The sequence below is a fragment of the Leptonychotes weddellii genome, chromosome 8 (assembly GCF_054177405.1).
Source record: "Leptonychotes weddellii isolate Sample4059 chromosome 8, ASM5417740v2, whole genome shotgun sequence".
NCBI classification, from domain to species: Eukaryota; Metazoa; Chordata; class Mammalia; order Carnivora; family Phocidae; genus Leptonychotes; species Leptonychotes weddellii.
The window spans coordinates 11,365,674-11,385,548 of record NC_138376.1 but is presented as its reverse complement, the minus strand read 5'-3'; the positions used below and the strand labels follow the sequence as shown (position 1 = coordinate 11,385,548).

The 19,875-nt window shown below is 44.3% G+C and overlaps 1 protein-coding gene across 3 annotated transcripts in view; it reads left to right on the top strand.

Annotated features, from left to right (window-relative positions):
- The first annotated feature begins 55 nt into the window (after window positions 1-55).
- Window positions 56-19,875, top strand: part of SIRT5 (sirtuin 5) — a 28,331-nt gene continuing 8,511 nt past the window's right edge. The window contains exons 1-8 of one of the 3 annotated variants that reach the window (XM_081827656.1): window positions 56-130; window positions 3,365-3,514; window positions 6,686-6,819; window positions 10,105-10,330; window positions 12,379-12,466; window positions 13,278-13,331; window positions 15,225-15,348; window positions 16,998-17,113. In XM_081827656.1, coding sequence (XP_081683782.1) covers window positions 3,400-3,514; window positions 6,686-6,819; window positions 10,105-10,330; window positions 12,379-12,466; window positions 13,278-13,331; window positions 15,225-15,348; window positions 16,998-17,113 — 857 coding nt within the window. In that variant the 5' untranslated portion in view covers window positions 56-130; window positions 3,365-3,399. Of the gene's footprint in view, window positions 131-3,364; window positions 3,515-4,355; window positions 4,439-6,685; window positions 6,820-10,104; window positions 10,331-12,378; window positions 12,467-13,277; window positions 13,332-15,224; window positions 15,349-16,997; window positions 17,114-19,875 lie in introns of those variants that run through there. The other 2 variants (XM_081827657.1, XM_081827658.1) reach the window with 2 other exon arrangements.

Below are 19,875 nucleotides of genomic sequence, written 5' to 3'. Positions count from 1 at the left end.
GCTTAACCAACTGAGCCACCCAGGCGCCCCATGTCGGATGTATTCTTAATAATTAAATTGAACTAATGCATTTTGGGGAAAAATACTGCAGAAGTGATGTTTTGCCCTTCTTACTGTATCCTCTAAGGAGGTAGGTGGAGTCAGTATGTCTTATTACTGGTGATGTTAATTTTGATCGCTTAGGTAAGGTAGGGTCTGCTGGGTTTTTCTTCTGTCGAGTTACTATTGCATAACACTTGAAAAACTCACCCATGTTTTTGCGTGTATTACCAGTTTGTTCTTTTCATTGTGGAATAGTATTTCATTGTATGGATGGACCACAGTTTTTAAATTTTGTTTTGTTTTGTTTTTACCCCTTTACAAGTTGATGGACATTTGGTTTGCTTCCATTTTTTTCTGTCCCGGCACTATGCAATGGACCCTGGTGTTCACAGAACACCAACATCAGACAAGGCTCCCCCATGACCACGGTGAATCAGCACAAAAACAAGACAAATCTGTAATTAGGTCTGAACCCAAACAAAAACAAGAACATTTTCTAAACCACAAAAAATGACACAACATCCTCCTATACAGGCTAATAGGAGCGACTGCTGCTTCTTGATCCCAACTCGAGCCCTGTTTTACTCCTTGTACCTTTTAGGTAAGATGCACTTAGATAACCAAGGTATCCTGTCTCCTGAAGGCTTGCAGTCCAGAACAAAGCCTTGCTTCCACAAACCCTCCCTAACCTTCCTAACACAAGCCCCGATCCTGTAATAAATCCTTTCTATCACTGTTCCTGAGACCCTGCACGTCTTTATAGCGTGTTTCTCTCTCCTTGCAACTTGCTCAACTACAGGTGTGTTTGTGGTCTTTCGCTGGAGAACACGGACACTGTAAACAACATACAAACACATGTATTGAAAATCCTTGCTGCTCCTCTTGTCTCTAAACATCCTATTTCCCACCAACCTTCAACTCTTTTTACTAATTAATTGGGAATTCTTCCCTTTTTTTAATGCAAATGCAGATCAGTACTATGGTTTATACGTCTATCGCCTTCCCTTTCTCTTACAAAACACTACTGCATCTGGCTTTTTCCCCTCAACGTTATTCTGGAGATGTCTGTCAAGGTTCTAGAGTCTTGGGGTGCCTGGCTGGGTCTCTTGGTAGAGCATGCAATTCTTGATTTTGGGGTTGTAAATTCAAGCCCTATGCTAGGCATAGAGCTTACATTAAAAAAATTAAAGGTTAGAGAGAATGTTTTTCTTTTTTTTTTATTAAGCATGTGAGATCTGCACATTGGAATGATTGTGGAATAAATCTGATTTGGCACTAATAGGCTTTTAAAATTTTCTTATTTTATTTTTTTAAATTTAAAAATTTTTTTAGTAGCAGGTTTTTGAGCCTCATCTTCCAGACATTTATTTTTAACCTCTCTTGATATCCTCTGCCCTGCTGATACCAGCCATCACTTCTGAAGTCAGTGAGCTAGCTATCTGCTTATAAATACTGAATCAACCAGCAAATCACATTTAATCACTTTGTTCATTTTTTTTTTAAGATTTTATTTATTTATTTGACAGAGAGACAGCAAGAGAAGGTACACAAGTAGAGGGAGTGGGAGAGGGAGAAGCAGGCTTCCCGTGGAGCAGGGAGCCCCATCCCAGAACCCCGGGATCATGACCTGAGCTGAAGGCAAATGCTTAACTACTGAGCCACCCAGGTGCCCCTCATTTGTTTTTTTTAAATTGTAGTAAAATACACATAACCTAAAAATTTACCATCTTAACCATTTTTAGGGCAACAGTTCAATAGTGTTAAGTACGTACATTCACATTGTTGCATAACCAATCTCCAGAACTCTCTTTATCTTACAAAACTGACACCCTATGCCTAGTACTTTTATTTTTAAACTATTTTATAGTTCACATACAGGAAAATTAACCCATTTTTAGTGTAGTGTTCTATGGGTTTTGACAGACATGATCGTGTAACCACCACCATAATCAAGACGTAGGACAATTCTGTCACCCCTGAAAATCCCCTCATGCCCCTTTATGTATTCACTCCTCCCTGCTCAGGTGACCAATATTTTCTGTCCCCATAGTTTTGTCCCTTCCAGAATGTCCTACTGGTAGAATCATACACACATCCATTTTTGTCATGCAGTGTATTGTGAATGTGCCATTGTTTATCGATCTCATCCCTCATAGATGGACAGTTAGGTTGTTTCCAGTCTCTTGCTCTTAATCACAGGGATCTAAAGAACAACTATAGATATGTCATTTTGGATGTGGGCAACTCTCACTGTTTTAAAATTTTCCACACTTGGGATTGCTACGTCAGAGGGAAAATGCACTTGTAATTTTGGTAGGTTGTCTTCCAAAGGGATTATAAAGTTTTGATAAATGTGTTATTTTTCTGTTTTCTAGATCTACAGACCTTTAATTCTGAGTCCTTCCAACAATTTACCCACCAGATAGATACCAGATAGAAGTCAGCCCTGCCAGTTATCCTCTTGGTGTCATTGATCCAAATATTGTCCTTCTCTCTGTTTTTCTTTCATAAAATTCCTCAGGGATGGATCAAAATTTACTAGATGTGCTTGAAGTCTCAGGTTCCTTTGACTTGATGTCCTCTTGATCTTATTTGTTGTCATATGACATGTCTTCCCTGCCTGGTTCCACTCTCAGAATTTACATTCCCATAGAAATGGTATTTTGACCAAAAGTTGAGAAGACCTAGCTTTTTCTTACCTTTTCATACCTTTTAAAAAGCAACAGAACTTGTGTTTCAGATGAATTTTCGCATCTCACCCCTTCCCAAGCCTCTAAGTCAGTGTTTCTCAAACTTGAGCATTCGTCAGAATCAGCTGGAGACAGACATGGGCCCCCCACCTGCAAAGTTTCTGATTCAGTGGGTTTGGGGTAGAGTCCCTGACTTTGCATTTCTTTTTCTTTTTTTAAAGATTTTATTTATTCGACAGAGAGAGAGGGAACACAAGCGGGGGGAGCGGGAGAGGGAGAAGCAGGCCTCCCACAGAGCAGGGAGCCCAATGCGGGGCTCGATCCCAGGACCCTGGGATCATGACCTGGGCCGAAGGCAGACGCTTAACGACTGAGCCACCCAGGCGCCCCCTGACTTTGCATTTCTAACAGGGCCTCAGGTGCTGTTGCCCCTGGTGGTGTGGGGACAAGTGTTTGAGAACCACTGCACCAGGGCCCCTGGGAGTGCTTGAGAACACAAATGGAAAACAGTTGGTTTAGAGGAGGAATACCATCAAGATCTGATACTCATGATTTTTGTAAAGGGCATCCTTACGTATTTATATGTACAAATACAAGTTGATTCTATTTGTTTCTGTGGTTTTTTCCCAAAGCCCATCTCAGGAATTAGTACCACAAAGAAAACCTGATGCAACCTCTTCAGCTTGTCCCCCGCCGATTACTTTACGGGCTGTATTGTGGACTGAAGTCTCCAGCCTCCTCTGGAACCTGGATTTGCCCAACAATGGCTCGACCAAGTTCAAGTAGGTCTTTCTCAGCCTGCTACCCCTTTGTCTCCGGTGGAATTTGAAGCATCTGAGAGTTCCTGCACTTTGAGGGGGGAATGTCTGTAGTGGAGTGGGTGCTGGGCAGGATTTTGGAGAAAGCCACACTGCTGTTCTCCCCTCAGGCAAACCCTTTCCGGGACAGGATCCCGGATAATCTCTCGGTAGTCAAGTTGAAGTCCTTTGGAGACGTTTTATTGCTTCTCCTAGAATATTTGCACTCAGGCTTCTCATATAGAACTTGTCTTTTAAAGCCCTCACCTCTCAGCAAGAGGGGAAAGCTGTCCTTCAGGGTGATACCGAGTTGAGTGTTCTGCACGGGTAGGGTTCCTGTCTCTACCTGGGCCCTTAGTCTGTAGTAAATATAGAGCCTATTTATACAATAAAGGATCTTTGGTGGGCCTGTGAAACATGCTTTAGCATGTTATCGAAAGGCCAAGCTGACCTCTTTTAGCCTATTTTTTTGGATAACTTTTTCTAATACTGCAGGTGTGCTCAGACATAGCAGCCCCTCCTTCCATTTTGCCCAAGCTCAGGAATGGAAAACAACCGAATCCCTTGGTGTTCCTGGCTGTGGAGGACAGGGCAGGCTGCTAGAGGCCATGGGGGACCTGCAAGTGTGTGCCTGACTTCCGCCCAGAGTGGGCCATCTGGGTTTGGAACTGCAAAATGTCCTGGGGTGTTTTCCCTTAGTAGTTGGGAAATGCCCTTTTTTCTTTTCTCCCTCTTCTTCTTTTTAAGATTTTCTACCACATTAACATTATTATATTTACATCCTGTTTTCCAAGAGCCAAACCTGAGTTGACCGTTTTGTTTCTAGAAGTTGCTTAAAGTGGAACCTTAATAGAAGTCATTTTGACCTAGGACCTACTCATCAGTAGGATGACAGAGTTTACATTTCAGGTAAAAAAAAAAAAAAACAACAACATTTAGGGCTAGGGAAAGCTTTATGGGTGAACTTTGAAGTCCTTGAGGACATTTGTAGGGTTTGAACCGAGGAGTCACACAAATAGTCCTTAGTAAAGTACTCGTACCTTTTCTTAAGGTACGCGTCTTGTTCTTTCAGGAGATTAGATTAGACTGCACACTCCAGTCCACCCAGACTGGGTTTCTTTTTTCAAATTCTTCCCAGTGGGATGGCTTTCATGCGCCTCATTTGTCACACTGGTCTAACTCCAAAGGGGATATAAACATGGGCTAAGCTTTGGCAGGGTTGGCAAATGGTTGGGCTGGTTATGCCCCAAGGGGACAGTGTACCGACACCATTTTCAGTCCTTTGGGACTTAGGCTGCTGGAAACGTGATCCCAGGGAGCTTCAAGAATGTGCTTGGAGAGGAGCCTCTCCTTCTTTGTTTCTGAGAGTCTGCTTTTACTCCCTGTGCCTTCTTCCCAGCAGCCAGAGAGGAGGGGAAGGGGAGAGGAGATGGGGTCTTTATTAAGATTCTCAGTCATGGGCCAGTCATGGGGGTGACTCTGGGCTTACGAGGATGAAGCCTCGGAAGGGAGGCATTGATGCGTGAGAAACTAATGGGATCTGTCTTACCAGCTCGGGGTACAAAATGAAGTCACATTCTCGTTCATATCTCAGTTCATTGTCTCTCTGCCCCCATCCCACTAGCTCTCTTTTTTTCCAACCTGCCTGTCCAGGGTTCCATCTCTCAGGGGATGCTCATTCATTCCAGGGATTAACCTGCTGCATCAGCTGAAGAACTCACTCGTACTTTTGCCAAAATCTGCAGTCCATTAGCATAGGTTAGAAGATGTCTGTTTTGGGGCCATAGGCAATGCTGGTCCGGCATTTGCTTCTCCCAGGTGGGGGCGGGGAGGGCAGAAGAGGGAGTTTCTCAGCTCTGTACTGCTTATGTACATAGCACTTACATACCCCATAGCACTTATGTACCCCGCAAACAAGGGCTTGCAGAGCCACGGTGCCTGGGAGAGAGGGGTGTCGCTCAGACACATGCCCTGTCCTAACCGAATCTCTGTTGCCCAGGAGCAACAATGACATTTCCAAGTCTAGCTCCTCATTCTAAACCTGGGATGAGGACATTTGTTGCAGGGGCGGATTCTACCTTGTAGTCCATGTACAGTGCTTGGTGCAGAGCCTGGGGCACAGGCAGTCCTCCTCGAATGGTGGTTGCTGCCCCTGATGGACAGAGATCAAGTCGGGGAATACCTGGATGTGCAGAACAAGGCACTCTGTCCCAGAGAGCAAGCTATAGTCTATGACCATGGTTACCTGCTGTCACGGTATTCTCTGTGTTCAACTCCCTTCTGTTTCCCCAAGTCCCTGGTGATGTCTTGTTGAAAGGTCCAACTCTGACTTGAGTTGTAAAGGAGAAGGTTATGTGTCCAGGTTTGGAGTAGATCATCTGTTCACCGGGGAGGGGGCCTCACCCTCACCTTGTAATGATGTCGAGGGAAGATGAAATTAGCAAGATCCCCAAAGGGAACAGAATTTGGAAGGAAGGGAAGGCTTTGGACTCCAGTGGGCGTGAGGTCAACCCCCCCTACACTAGCTTGTTTTTACTGTTCCGAAGGAAGATGCTTCCCCATCCATTAGCTTTTAAAAATCTTTGTAACAGCCTGCTGTCGGGAAGGCCCTACTGTGCACATCAAACAGCCAGCAGAGCAGAGGGCTGGTCCTTCCCATCACTTCTCACAGGTGGATGGATGGTTGGGAGTCAGAGTCAAGATTCAAAGCCAGTGTCGTGTACCCTGCTTCTTTCTTTAAGATGCTTTACACTCGTATAGCAGGCCACGTGGACGGCGTCTTCATGGCACAGGAATGATTTTTTTAAAAGATGTATTTATTTTATTTTATTATTTTCTTAAAAGATATATTTATTTGAGAGAGAAAGCATGAGCGAGAAGGGCAGAGAAAGAGAGAGAATCTTAAGCGGACTCCGCACTCAGTGCAGAGCCTGATATTGGGCTCGATCTCTCGATCCTGAGATCATGACCTGAGCTGAAACCAAGAGTCGGTCGCTCAACTGAACCACCCAGGTGCCCCTGGTACAGGAATGATTTTTATTTGGGGATCCTAAAGTATCGTTTCACGCAAGGTCAAGTCAAAATATGAACAATTGATACAGGATATAAATGCCCACACGGTACACTGGATTTATAAAGATTTTATTCTCTCTTTAGATATGGCTGATTTTCGGAAGTTTTTTGCAAAAGCAAAGCACGTGGTCATCATTTCAGGGGCTGGTGTTAGTGCTGAGAGCGGAGTCCCGACTTTCAGAGGAGCAGGGGGCTACTGGAGAAAATGGCAAGCTCAGGTGAGCCGTGTTTCCAGAATACTGTAGAGTTCTCTTGAATGAAGCCGTTCCAGAGTCTGACTCGGAGCCTGGTGCCTGACGCAGGGGGCAAAGTTCCGAAATTAACCATGGCTCTCATCTTGGTTATTTGGGCAACAACACAAAGCGTGTATGATTAAGTTCTCAGACGTAAACAAAACAGCCGCTTTCCTTACTTGCTAGATCTGTAGAGATTGTATTTATTCACGTAACGATTTAGATTTCTTCTAGTAATTAAAGTGGAGTCGGAGAAATCGTGGTTAGCATAGTTCATCACTTTTCTACAGATACTGAAATTAAGTATTACACATTTTTAAAGTTCCTGTGAACTTTTCAAATTTTTTTAAAAAAGATTTTATTTATTTGAGAGAGAGTGCGAGTGCACAAGCCGGGGAAGGGGCAGAGGGAGAGGGAGAAGCAGGCTCCCCGCTGAGCGTTTGATCCCAGGATCCCGGAACATGACCTGAGCCGAAATGTAACAGTGTTTCTAATACTGCGTGATGAACATGACTGTAATGCTGAATGCCGTAAAGATACTATACCCATTCTTTAGTGGGTAGACCAGCTACCTTGAAGCGACTTTATCCATTGCACTAGGTACCATAAAGCAATCATATTGGTGCTTCTTCATTATCAGCATATGAATTTTCACACATAAATAAATATGAATTTTTTCACCTTATCTTTTATTTATTTGATGTTTACTGTTAGTAATACGTATATCATCTACGGTGTTTTGTATCATATATAAGAATATTGATGTAGTCACTGACAGATGATTCATGTTGTAAAGGGACAATGTAATTTTGGTATGGATACATACAGGACAGCACAGTAAGTGTATTTTCTCTTATGATTTTATTTTATTTTATTTTTTTTTAAAGATTTTATTTATTTATTTGAGAGAGAGAATGAGATAGAGAGAGCATGAGAAGGGGGAGGGTCAGAGGGAGAAGCAGACTCCCTGCTGAGCAGGGAGTCCAATGCAGAATTCGATCCTGGGACTCCAGGATCATGACCTGAGCCGAAGGCAGTCAGTCGCTTAACCAACTGAGCCACCCAGGCGCCCTCTTATGATTTTAATAACATTTTTTTCTAGTGTACTTTATTGAGGAATACAGTATATATTACATATACAAAATATGTGTTAATTGACTGTTTCTGTTATTGGTAAGGCTTTCCGTCAACAGCAGGCTATTAGTAGTTAAATTGGGGGATCAAAAGTTACACGGAAGATTTTTGACCACACAGAGGTCGGTGCCCTTAGCCCCACATTGTTCAAGGATTAACTGTATGTACAATAAAACTCACCAATTTGAAGTGTATCATTCAATGAATTTTAACAAGTGTAGCCACCACCCGCCATCCTGGGCCCAGAATGTACCTTTAGCCTTATGCATTCAGCTTCCTTGCCTCGCCCTGGCCCAGGAAACCCCTAGTTTTGGAGTGTAGGAGGTTTTGTCTGTTTTTATTTTTATTTTTTAAAATATTTTTATTTATTTATTTGAGAGAGAGAGCATGAACGAGGGGAGAGGGAGGTCCCGCTGAGCAGGGAGCCCGACACGGGACTCGATCCCAGGACCCTGGGTCATGATCTGAGCCGAAGGCAGAGACCTAACCGACTGAGCCACCCAGGTGCCCAGGTTTTGTCTGTTTTATCCATTGCTCTGTCCTCAGCTCCCAGAACTCTGGCACATGTAAGTCTTGATAGACTTTTGTTGGTTGAATGAAGGCCATCATAAATAGTTATTTCAGTACATGAATTCCAATGTTATTTATTTATTTATTTTTTAAAGATTATTTATTTATTGAGAGAGAGAGAATGATAGAGAGCGTGAGAGGGGGGAGAGTCAGAGGGAGAAGCAGACTCCCCGATGAGTAGGGAGCCCGATGCGGGACTCGATCCCGGGACCCTGGGGTCATGACCTGAGTGGAAGGCAGTCGCTTAACCAACTGAGCCACTCAGGCGCCCTGAATTCCAATTTTAGTAGGTAGTGTCTTGTTAAGTGAAGGGTTAATGAACCTACCTTTCCTGCCCTATTAAATGCTTCAGGCTGGCAAATGTGTGGGATGTTTTGTCGCCCCTCTGCTGCCCTCCAGCTGAGCCCGTGGAGGTAGATGTGGGGATCATTGCCTGAAAGGTGAAGGAGCGGAGGAAGGAGCGCAGAGGGCCATTAGGGTCCCACGAGAGAGAGGAGCCACACAGAGCAGTCCCTGAATTAGAGGAGCAGGGGGTGGGGGCTCAGAGGGGTCAGGGGGCTCTTCTAGAGGAGAGAGGCGGTCAGTGGTGTCAAAGCAGCTCAGAGTTTGTGGGGAAGCAAAGAAGAATGTGTCTGACTCCAGCTCTGTTCCAAGGACATGCGTAGACATGTTCCCGTGGCACCTGTAAACTGCTTCAGGCCACTCGCGGTGTGCGTGGAGGGCAGGAAGGATGTACAGGGTGGATGTGGATAATCCACAGCATAGACGTTTGCTCCCCATTCACTCCCCAAATGAAGGCTGACTCTACTACCAGCTAGAAGGGTGACCTTTATAGTCCAACAAAATGCATACCACCACCACCACAATCGAGATGTAGAATATTTTTTTTTTTTAAAGATTTTATTTATTTATTTGAGAGAAAGAGAGAGCTAGTGAGAGACAGCACAAGCAGGGGGAGAGGGAAAAGCAGACTCCCTGCTGAGCAGAGAGCCCTATGCGGGACTCGATCCCAGGACCCTGGGATCAGGACCTGAGCTGAAGGCAGATGCCCAAGTGACTGAGCCACCCAGGAGCCCCAAGATAAAAACGATTTCAGTCGTTGCCAGAGGTTCCCTTGTGGCCTTTCCCATCGGCTTGCAGCCCCAGACAACAACGACTCTCCTCTCTTTCGCCGTGGATGAGATTTTTCCCATCCTAGAAGAGGAATCATCCTTTAAAAATATATTTTTATATATTCTGTTAATATATATCCTGTTTTTTATATGCATAGTTGCATGTATGCGTGTACCTATAATTATAGTTTTATAAAAAAACTGAGTTTCTCAGCTATGGCCATTATACCTTAAGTGGGCATTTTGCATTTTACTTTTTTTTCCTGGATAAATGAAATCGATGTCCTGTATATTTGGGGGTCCCTGTCCTGAGTCTGCCACACTGCGTGGGCCTCCGGCAGGTGTGTTCCAGCTTGCTCCCTCCAGAAGCCGCCTGCTTCTGTGGCCCAGAGCATTAGTGCATCCTGGCCTTCCCTCTCTGACTCCCGCCTCTTCTCCCCGCCTCCCCCACCAGGACCTGGCCACCCCACAGGCCTTTGCGCGAAACCCTTCCCTGGTGTGGGAATTCTACCACTATCGGCGGGAGGTCATGCTGAGCAAGGAGCCAAACCCGGGGCACCTGGCCATCGCTGAATGTGAGGCCCGGCTGCGCGGGCAGGGGCGACGAGTCATGGTCATCACACAAAACATCGATGAGCTGCACCGCAGGGCTGGCACCAAGAACCTTCTGGAAATCCATGGTGAGGGGCCCTCATGCGGGGAGGGGAACCAGACTTCAAAACACAAGTCCTGCCATTCCCCCCGAACCCCGGAGGCACTGAATCAGAATCTGCATTTTAACAAGATGCCCCAGGCGTCTGGTGTGCGCATTACACCACAGGAGTGCAAGTGCCCAGCTGGGCTGAGGGAAAACGGGAGGCTGGGGACAACTAAGACTCTGGCATTCTTGGGGGTAGCCATTTACTTTCCCTTTGTCCCCAGTTGGCTCTCTCCCCCGAGGCCGTGCTTCTGCTCAGCCAGCAAGCCTTTAGGGAAGTTGCCAGATCGGTGACCTTCATTGCTGCCAGCCCATCAAGTTTATGACACCCGAGGAGATTGTCTTGTATCCTGCTGGCTTCCCTTCTCTCCCTCCTTTTCCCTCGCGTCCTCTTTTATCCTCTCCCCCCAACCCCCCGGCTTGGAGCTCACCAAAAATCTAATAAATTCATTCATACAAGGGCATACATGGGTATGCAAGATTTCTTCCCAAGGGCATTTGTATTTAAGAGCCTACCAAACTTCCATCCCAAGGAATGCATTTCTAATTGTGGAATTTCCAGAAGCAGTGGCCGCCTGGAGAATGTTGCTGGTTTCTGCGGGTGTGCAGTGACGTTGCCCATTTTTGCCTGGGATCATGGCAGTCGAGCACGGTTCACTTGGGTCCTGTCTCGTGTTTGTGTTCTAGCAGTAGGACTGACTGAGTGTCTTGCTGGCACCTTCTTCCACAGGGTCTGTCCATGTGGCTCATTTCTCTGCAGTTTCAGAATGTCGGTGGTGTCACTTGCCATGCATAAATGTATAAAATGGTGATGTTAACACCTATCTTATGGTTGTTTTAAGGATTAAATAAGATAATATGTGCATCTTAGTTGGGACTTTGGGGGTTGCAGATGAGTAGAACTCTCTTCTAATTTAGGTAAAAACAAAAGAAAGCCCCGCCTTTCATCAAACTAAAGATGCCATCAGTTTTAAGATGCATCACGCCCAAGGCGGGGCTCAAACTCACAACTCTGAGATCAGGACCTGAGCTGAGATCAGATCAGATCTTCCATGCTCTGTGCCTTCTTGGGGATCAGTGACATAGCATTCCCTAAAAGGCTGCTCCTCTCTCGTCTCCGGGTTCCCTTCCAAGCTGTTGACACTCTTCCTGCAGAGTCCGATACTGGGCCTTTCTGGCTCTCACCCAAACGTGTCCGTGGAAGGGTTCTAGACAACAGCCAGAACTCATTGTCCTCCTCAAATGGCCCTTCTGTGGTTCGCCGGCTGAAATGGCCGGGGCTGGCCTTTGTCCCATCAGGCCACTGAGAGTAACGGATTAGGTACCGTGATTGGACCAGTCTGGAGCGTGGGCCTAAGCTTGTATTTTGGGATGCAATCAACAGCTCCTTCCGCTCGGATGGGGTAGAAGAGAGATGGCTCCCCGAGGAAGGAATGCTGGCCGGAATGGAGCAATACACATCCACTCTGGTGTGGACGGGCTCGGTGCAGCGCTGGGCACGGGACGAATATCTGATGAATTACAGTCACCGTTACCAGCTTAGCTCAAGAAATGGTCACTAATTTTAATAATTATTTGCTTCATGTACTAGTTGATTATGTATTTATTGAGTGGCTTTTGTATGAAAGATTCAAAATTTGTTAGGTCAAAATTAAGATTTTGCAAATACATCCAAGGTATGGAACCTTTATCAATCATATATGTAGTAAACCATGCCCTTTGGTTTACTTTGGCTTCATCTGCCCTACTGAACACTTCAAATCCACCTGCACATCGAGGTCATTCAAGAGCTCATTAGTCATGTAGTAAGTGATTTTCTCTCTCTCCCTTCCAGATTACGGAGTCCAGAAGGTAGATGCTCTCCGCTTACTCAGGACCTCTGCACGCCTTTGTATTTCCCTTGATACCTAGGGCAGGCCCATTTGCTAACATGAACCTATAAAAACTCAATTATTTTGTACCCCTTCAGACATGGAGACAATTGGTCTTAATTATACTAAATTCTGGTCTTGTTGGATTCATGTTTTTCAGGTAGCTTATTTAAAACTCGCTGTACCTCTTGTGACATTGTGGCTGAGAATTACAAGAGTCCAATTTGTCCGGCTTTATCGGGGAAAGGGTAATTATACTGCCCTCCAGAACGAGTGTGTGTTGTTTTCTCTTTTCAGTTGAACATAAATGTAAGGAAATTGAACTTTAGCCTGGGATTCCCATGGATATTTGTGAGAAATAAGACTAGATACAGTACATCCATCTGATAGAAGAAATATCTTGCTCAAAATGTACAATGCTAAGTAAAAACCATAGGATCTGTTATCTAATATGATCCCAACACACACATGCGTGCACACACACACACACACACACCCCCTTCATGTTGGTATATCTGTATATAGGTAAAAGACCACTAGAGAATAAAACAAAATATTAATAGTGATTATCAAGCTGGGATTATGGGAAATTTTGATTTCTTCTTTTTCACTTTCTAGAATTTTCTAACAATTCTATGAGGAACATGTACTATTATTATAATTAGGTTAAAAAATAAGAGTAGACTCAGAATATTGAGAAAAATTTTACCTGGCCATTTTAAAGCAGTGTAAATTATACAAGTAATATATTAATACAGTATCATTGCAGAAGAGTCAAATCATGATGATGGATACAGTGCGTATCATGAAACTCCCCCTTAGCATACCGGCTGCTCCACCCCCCTCCCCACATACACATTCCCTCTTTTGAGGTAAAATCACTGGTAGTTAATTGTTTGGTGTCTGTCCTTCTTGTACCCTTCTAAGTCAGCATGTATTAATTATGGGTTTTGAACCATGTGCTGCCAGGCAAATACACAGACTCATTGGGTTATGTTATCTCTTTGTTCTTCGATTATACCAATGACATTGTTTCTTTTCTAATACTGTTTACTTCAGTGCTCCAGACCCTGAAGCTCAAGATGCCAGAATCCCAGTGGAGAAACTTCCCCGGTGGGTAAAATAACGTTGATCCATGTTTGGTTTTCCAGATTGTGAGAAAAGGGAATCAAAATATAAGTTCATTTTGTAAGGTGCCTCTTATTTTTTTTTAAGATTTTTTATTTATTTGAGAGAGAGAGAGTGGGAGAGCACAAGCAGTGGGATGCTTGGGAGCAGAGGGAGAGAGAGAAGCAGACTTCCTGCTGAGCAGGGAGCCCGACGCGGGGCTCGATCCCAGGACCCTGAGATCATGACCTGAGCCGAAGGCAGACGCCCAACGGCTGAGCCACCCAGGTGCTCTGTGAGGTGCCTTTTAAATGTGCCAATGCAGAAACCAGCCCTGACCTATGAGGCCAAGGGTGAAAAGGCGAAGGTGAACCAAACCAGGGTGAGGAGAACTGTTCCTTTCTGGTCTCTTTTTGCGTTGTGTTCTGGTGGGAGAGTTTGAGGTCTGGAAGTTTCTGGAGCTGTGAGGCTACAGATGTGTATCTGGTGTGTGTCAAGCATAGAGGCTGACTTCTTGTATCATCTTCATCCTCCTCATCATCATCAGTGTTACCAATCCAGGGAAAGGAGGCGGTAAAAGGTCTTGCGAAGGTGAAATTACAGGACCAAACAGGATTTTCATAGATTACGATAAACCCTAGAGAGATTTTTTTATCTCAGTTTTTCAAAACCAGATGTTACCACAGTGTTTCCTAAAATATTTCATAGAGCATTAGATCCATGCAACATTGATGGGCATTACTTGAAAAAAATGATGTTACGTGCTCAAATAAATTTGGAAACCACAGATTAAACAAAGTCGGAGTATGTTTGCTTTCCTGCAGGACTTCTCAGAGCATTTAATGTGCTGAAATACACTGTTCCTTAAGTGGTTATAATATTTCACCCGTTTATTTAACCACAGAACCCTTTTTATGATTCTTAGTAAGGGTTTTCATTACCGAATTCTAAAGTTCGATATAAAACAGTAGGGAATCCTGAGCAGTTCTTGAGTAGATTATTATGATGAAAATGACGTTTGGGGGATTATTTTAGAAGGTATATGTAAGATGACCTAAGAGGTAGTAGGGAGTGAAAGATGGAGGGTTTTGGTAATTGACCCTGGAGAACTTGGCTGTGGTTAGGGCAAGAAAAAGGTGAATCCGAGGAAACCAGAAAGGGGGTCATTGATGAGACCAGCAGTGGTTGGGGTGTTAGAGGCGGGTCTGAGCCTCGTTGCTCCCAGGCAGCCACACCGATGTGTGCGGTGAAGTAGCTGGGAAGGAGAAAGCTGCTGTTAAAGCCAGTTGGCTTTGTCCGAGCTTCTCCGATCAGGCAGCATCCCATCTAGCAGACAGAAAGGAGCTCCGAGGAGCCACACACAATGGAGGACTTTTATAGGCCGAAGGAGGCAGGGCAAGCAAGATTCTCTAGCAAAGAGGGAGTTGTTTCAGGCAAGGTCACCGTCCTGTAGGGGACACAAGGGGCATTTCAGCGGAGTACCCCACTAGTGCTGACCAGGAGGTTCCACACTGACTGGTTTAAAGCTCACATTCCCTGGAGAGGCTGAAGCTGCAGCCAGGTGGTGAGGTATTAAGTCTTGGTTTGCTGACGTGGGGCTTAGCACAAGGGACTCCGTTTTGGGCCTGTTGTCTGTCTTTTTATGAATAAACACTGTTTAGAAAGGGAATGTGACAGTTGGCCGAAACACATTTGTCAACACAAGGGCCGTTAACACGAGTACTTTCTATACAGGATAAGCTCACATGGTCTGGAAGGGGAGGAACAGAGGATAAGAAGGATCAGAGCTGTGCAACTGGACAGACTGGATTTGGGGTAGCCCCTAGTCTTCCTTTGATCCACCTGGGCAGACCTGGTGGGACAGGTGTTGGGGTTGGGTGAAGGATGATGTTCTTACAGGTGCGAAGAGGCAGGGTGCGGGGGCCTGCTGCGACCTCACGTGGTGTGGTTTGGAGAAAACCTGGATCCTGCCATTCTGGAGGAGGTTGACAGAGAGCTGACCCTCTGTGACTTATGTCTAGTGGTAGGTCATTCCCTTCCTTGATCTTTGAGATTTTCTGTAACACCAGGACTGGGGTGGAGTTTGGTGTTTTTTTCCTCCCTCCCTCCCTCCTTCCTTCCTTCCTCCCTCCTCCCTTCCTCCCTCCCTCCTCCCTTCCTTTCTTCTCTGTTCCCTTTCCTTCCTTTCCCCTCTGAATTTGTGTGTTGTACCCTACTCGTGGTACCCTACAGAAAAATGAAGAAACAATGAATACGAATTCATCTTAAATGTGAAACTATGTAAGACTGTGTCTTGGGCTTCACAAAGCCTCTTCCCACCAAAAACAAAAGCAAAAAACATGTTATTGGTTCTGATTTTGAAAGTACTACATGCTCATTATTAAATTTGAGAAAACAAAAAAGTACAAAATTACAAAGAGGAAATTAGAAATCACCAATAACTCTACCATCCAGAAATAGCCACTGTAAGCATTTTAGTTTTTTTTGTTTTTGTTTTTCCTAGATCAGAAATGAGAAACTGTGGCCTGTGGGCCAGATCTGGGCTGCCACTTGCTTTTGTAAATAAAGTTTTATTGGAACACAGCCGTGTCCATTTTTCTGTGTTGTCTATGGCTGCTTTCACACTCTAATGGCAGAGTTGACTATTTGTGGTGGAGGCTGTCTGGCTTACAAAGCCTAAAAACATTATTATCCAGCTCTTTACAGAAAAACGTTTGCCTGCCCCTGGTCTAGACCTTTTCTTATGCAGATGTATACATATTGTTTAAAGTTCAAAAATGGGTTCAGACTGTGTGTTTTGTTTTGAAACAACTTTATTCACGTATATTCCATGCCAGTACACCACAAATCTGCATCACCTTTTAATTGGCTGCATGATGTCCTATTGCTTGGATATAAAAGGAGATATTTAACCAATTCTCTATTTTTAGACATTTAGGCCATTTCACATTTTGTTATTTTAAATAATGCTATGGTGAATATCCTCAGCCATAACTTCTTAGCATGCTCTTCAGATCCTTTCCTTAGGGCATATTTTCCTAGAAGTGGAGTTAATTGGACAAAGGCTATTTCAGAATTTCTGTAACTTGTCTTTAAAAGCAGAAGCACTTTCTCACGGGTGCATATTCATTCAGCCAGTATTTATTGAGCGCATCCCAGAACGTCAGTGCTCATGACCGATGGTCAGATGAGAAAAGCTGGTTTGTACAGCATGTTCTGGCCTTTCCTTTCTTGGAAAGCACATTTGTGAATATGTATTTGTAGGGAAAACCTGAAAGAATATATATCAAAATGTGAACAGTGGTCATCTTGGGGTAGTAGGATTCTGAATGACATGTATATATTTTTTCTTGGAATTTTCTAATGTTAAAAAAAAAAAGAACATGGATTCTTGGCATCACCTCCCAGAGCAGAAACAAAACCGAGCCATTCATCTGCCATTCTCTGCATTGGTGCTGCTTTTCTTCTAGCACATTCTTCCAGTGATCAGCTGAAAGGATGCCTCCTAACTTCCCATCTGTCCCTTGGAAGCTCCCCATTGATCTCATCCAGCTTAGCTTTCCTCACATCTGCAACCACAAACTGGCCTGAGTTTATGTCAGGTTTTCTGAAAGAATGTTTCTTCTCTGCATCGTGTGGTCATTTGTCTGTTTCCATTCGTTTGCTTGGTAGGTGGGAACTTCCTCCGTGGTTTACCCTGCCGCCATGTTCGCGCCCCAGGTGTCTGCGCGGGGAGTGCCAGTGGCCGAATTCAACATGGAAACCACCCCTGCCACCAACAGATTCAGGTACAGGGATTACCAAGGTGGGAGATGGAAGGTACGGAGCACGTTTGGATATGTCGTCGAAACGGATCTTACCTACTGTTCTCATTAAAAAAAAAAAAGACACAGAGTTTATGTTTTCTAATTCGGTCTGTAGTTGCTTTGATGGAAGAACAAAATATCCGTTAACTGTAGACCAAGGCAGCTGTATGTTCTTCCAGGGGATTTGCCTTAGGGCTCTTGTTCACATTTTGAAAGTTCTTCTTTGATGAACATTTGGAAAGTTCTTTGATTCGGTAGGCTTGGCTTTCATTTGTATTTTTCAGCGAGAGTTGGTAATGGCATTTAGGTGTAGGTGAGTTGAATACCCAGCACATGGCCGGGGAGATGTCCATGTAGACCTTCATCACCCGCTTTTCTCCCTGGGGGCGGCCTGGGTGAGCTCCTCTTTGGTCTCGTTGCCAAATATCTGCCGAATTGCCGGATATCCTCAGTAATAGTATTTGGGGCCATGTCGTGGTGCTGATCCTGTCTCCCATATTTGTGTGGAAAGTGGAGACCATCAGACTATGCGTTTTTAGCCTCATTCTGAGTTCTATTTTATCCTCACCTTCATTTTGCTTTCTTTTTTCACCCTGGCTGTTTTGTCTTCCCTTTTAACTTAGTTTATATATTCTTTTTTTTTTTTTTTTAAGATTTTATTTATTTATTTGACAGAGAGAGAGAGAGACAGTTAGAGAGGGAACACAAGCAGAAGGAGTGGGAGAGGGAGAAGCAGGCTCCTGGCCGAGCAGGGAGCCCGATGCGGGGCTCGATCCCAGGACCCTGGGATCATGACCCGAGCCAAAGGCAGACGCCTAACGACTGAGCCACCCAGGCGCCCCTAGTTTATATATTCTTATCAGTCTGCTTAATTCCTTTCTAGAATAAGGTAGAACATACATAACTCATAAAGAAATACAAATAAATAAAATGTAAAACTTCACTGAAATTTGTTATCATTACGTTAGCCAGTGATTGTCACCTCAGCTTCTTATTTAAAAATACCACTGGGTGGGGCGCCTGGGTGGCTCAGTCTGTTGAGCGTCTGCCTTCAGCTCAGGTCATGATCCCAGGGTCCTGGGATCAAGTCCCGTGTCAGGCTCCCTGCTCAGCGGGGAGTCTCCTTCTCCCTCTGCCTGCAGCTCCCCCTGCTTGTGCTCTCTCTCTCTCTATCAAATAATAATAAATAAAAATAAATAAATAAATAAATATAAAAATACGACTGGGTACCACCCATGAGATTCTGATGTAACTGGCCTCAGGTGTAGCCTGGGCATCATGATTTCCATAAACTTCCTAGATGATTCTAACGTGCAGCCAGGATGAGGACCAGCATTCTGAGTCTTCACTGGGATAAAAAAATATGCCACAGACTGTGTGGAAATGCACTTGATGACCCTCTTCTGGTGAGGTGGCTGAATCTAATCTCCTCCCTGTCTTTTTAATCAGGACTGTCTGTGTTCTCGGCCCACTTCTTCATTCGTGTGTAAGTGGCAGCAACTAGGTGACGTCCCTTAAAAACTTGCCTTCTATGTAAAACAGATTCTTTGAAAACTGTACAGTAAAGGAAATGAAAAGATCTAAACATGTGGAAGGACACTCATGTCTGTGGACCAGACAGCGCCATATTGTTAAGATGGCGGTACTCCCCAAATTGATTTACAGATACAGCTAGTCTCCATCCAAACTGCAGCTGGCTTCTTGGCGAAAATGGGTGAGGGGATCCTAAAATTCATATGGAAATGCAAGGGGCCCAGAAGAGCCAAAACAAAAAGAAGGATGAAGTTGAAGAACCCACACTTTGCAGTTTCAAAAGTTACTACGAAGTTGCAGTTATCGAGACGGCATGGCACTGGCATAAGGATAGACGTATGGATTAGGGGGACAGAACCGAGAGTCCAGAAATAGGCCCTCAGCGTATGGCCAACCGGTTTTTGGAAAGGGTATGAAGGCAATTCAGGGAAAGAGTAGTCCTTTTAACAGATGGTTCTGGAATGGCTGAATTGCCACCTGCAAAAGAATGGAATTGGACTCCTTCTTCATACCACATTCAAAAATTAACCCAAATGAATCATAGACCTAAATATAAGAGCTAAAGGTATAAAATGCTTAAAAGAATATATAGGAGTAAGTCTTTGTGACCTCAAGTTACTTAAAGCCTCCATGATATGACATCAGAAGCACAAGTAATGTAAGAAAAATGGGTAAATTGGCTTTCAATCAACATTAGAAACCTCTGTGCTTCGGTGGGCCCCATCGATAAAGTAATAAAGACAACCCATGGGATGGGAGGAAATATTTGCTAGTCTAATATTTGATATGGGACTTGCATCCAGAATATATAAAGAACTCTCACAATTCAATAAGAAAAAGAGAAATCGTCCAATTTAGAAATGGGCCAAATATTTGAATAGACATTTCTCCAAATACATATACATGGTCAATAAGCATATTGAAAATATGCTGAACATTATTAAAATTAGGGAAATGCGAATTAAAACCACCATGATAGGGTCTCCTGGGTGGCTCAGATGGTTTAGCATCTGCCTTCGGCTCAGGTCATGATCCCAGGGTCCTGGGATCGAGTCCCGCATCGGGCTCCCTGCTAGGCGGGGAGCCTGCTTCTCCCTCTGCCTCTGCTTCTCTCTCTCTCTCTGACTCTCATGAATAAATAAAACATTAAAAAAAAAAAAACCACCATGATCTACCTCTTAACAACCACTGGCGTGGCTATAATTTAAAAA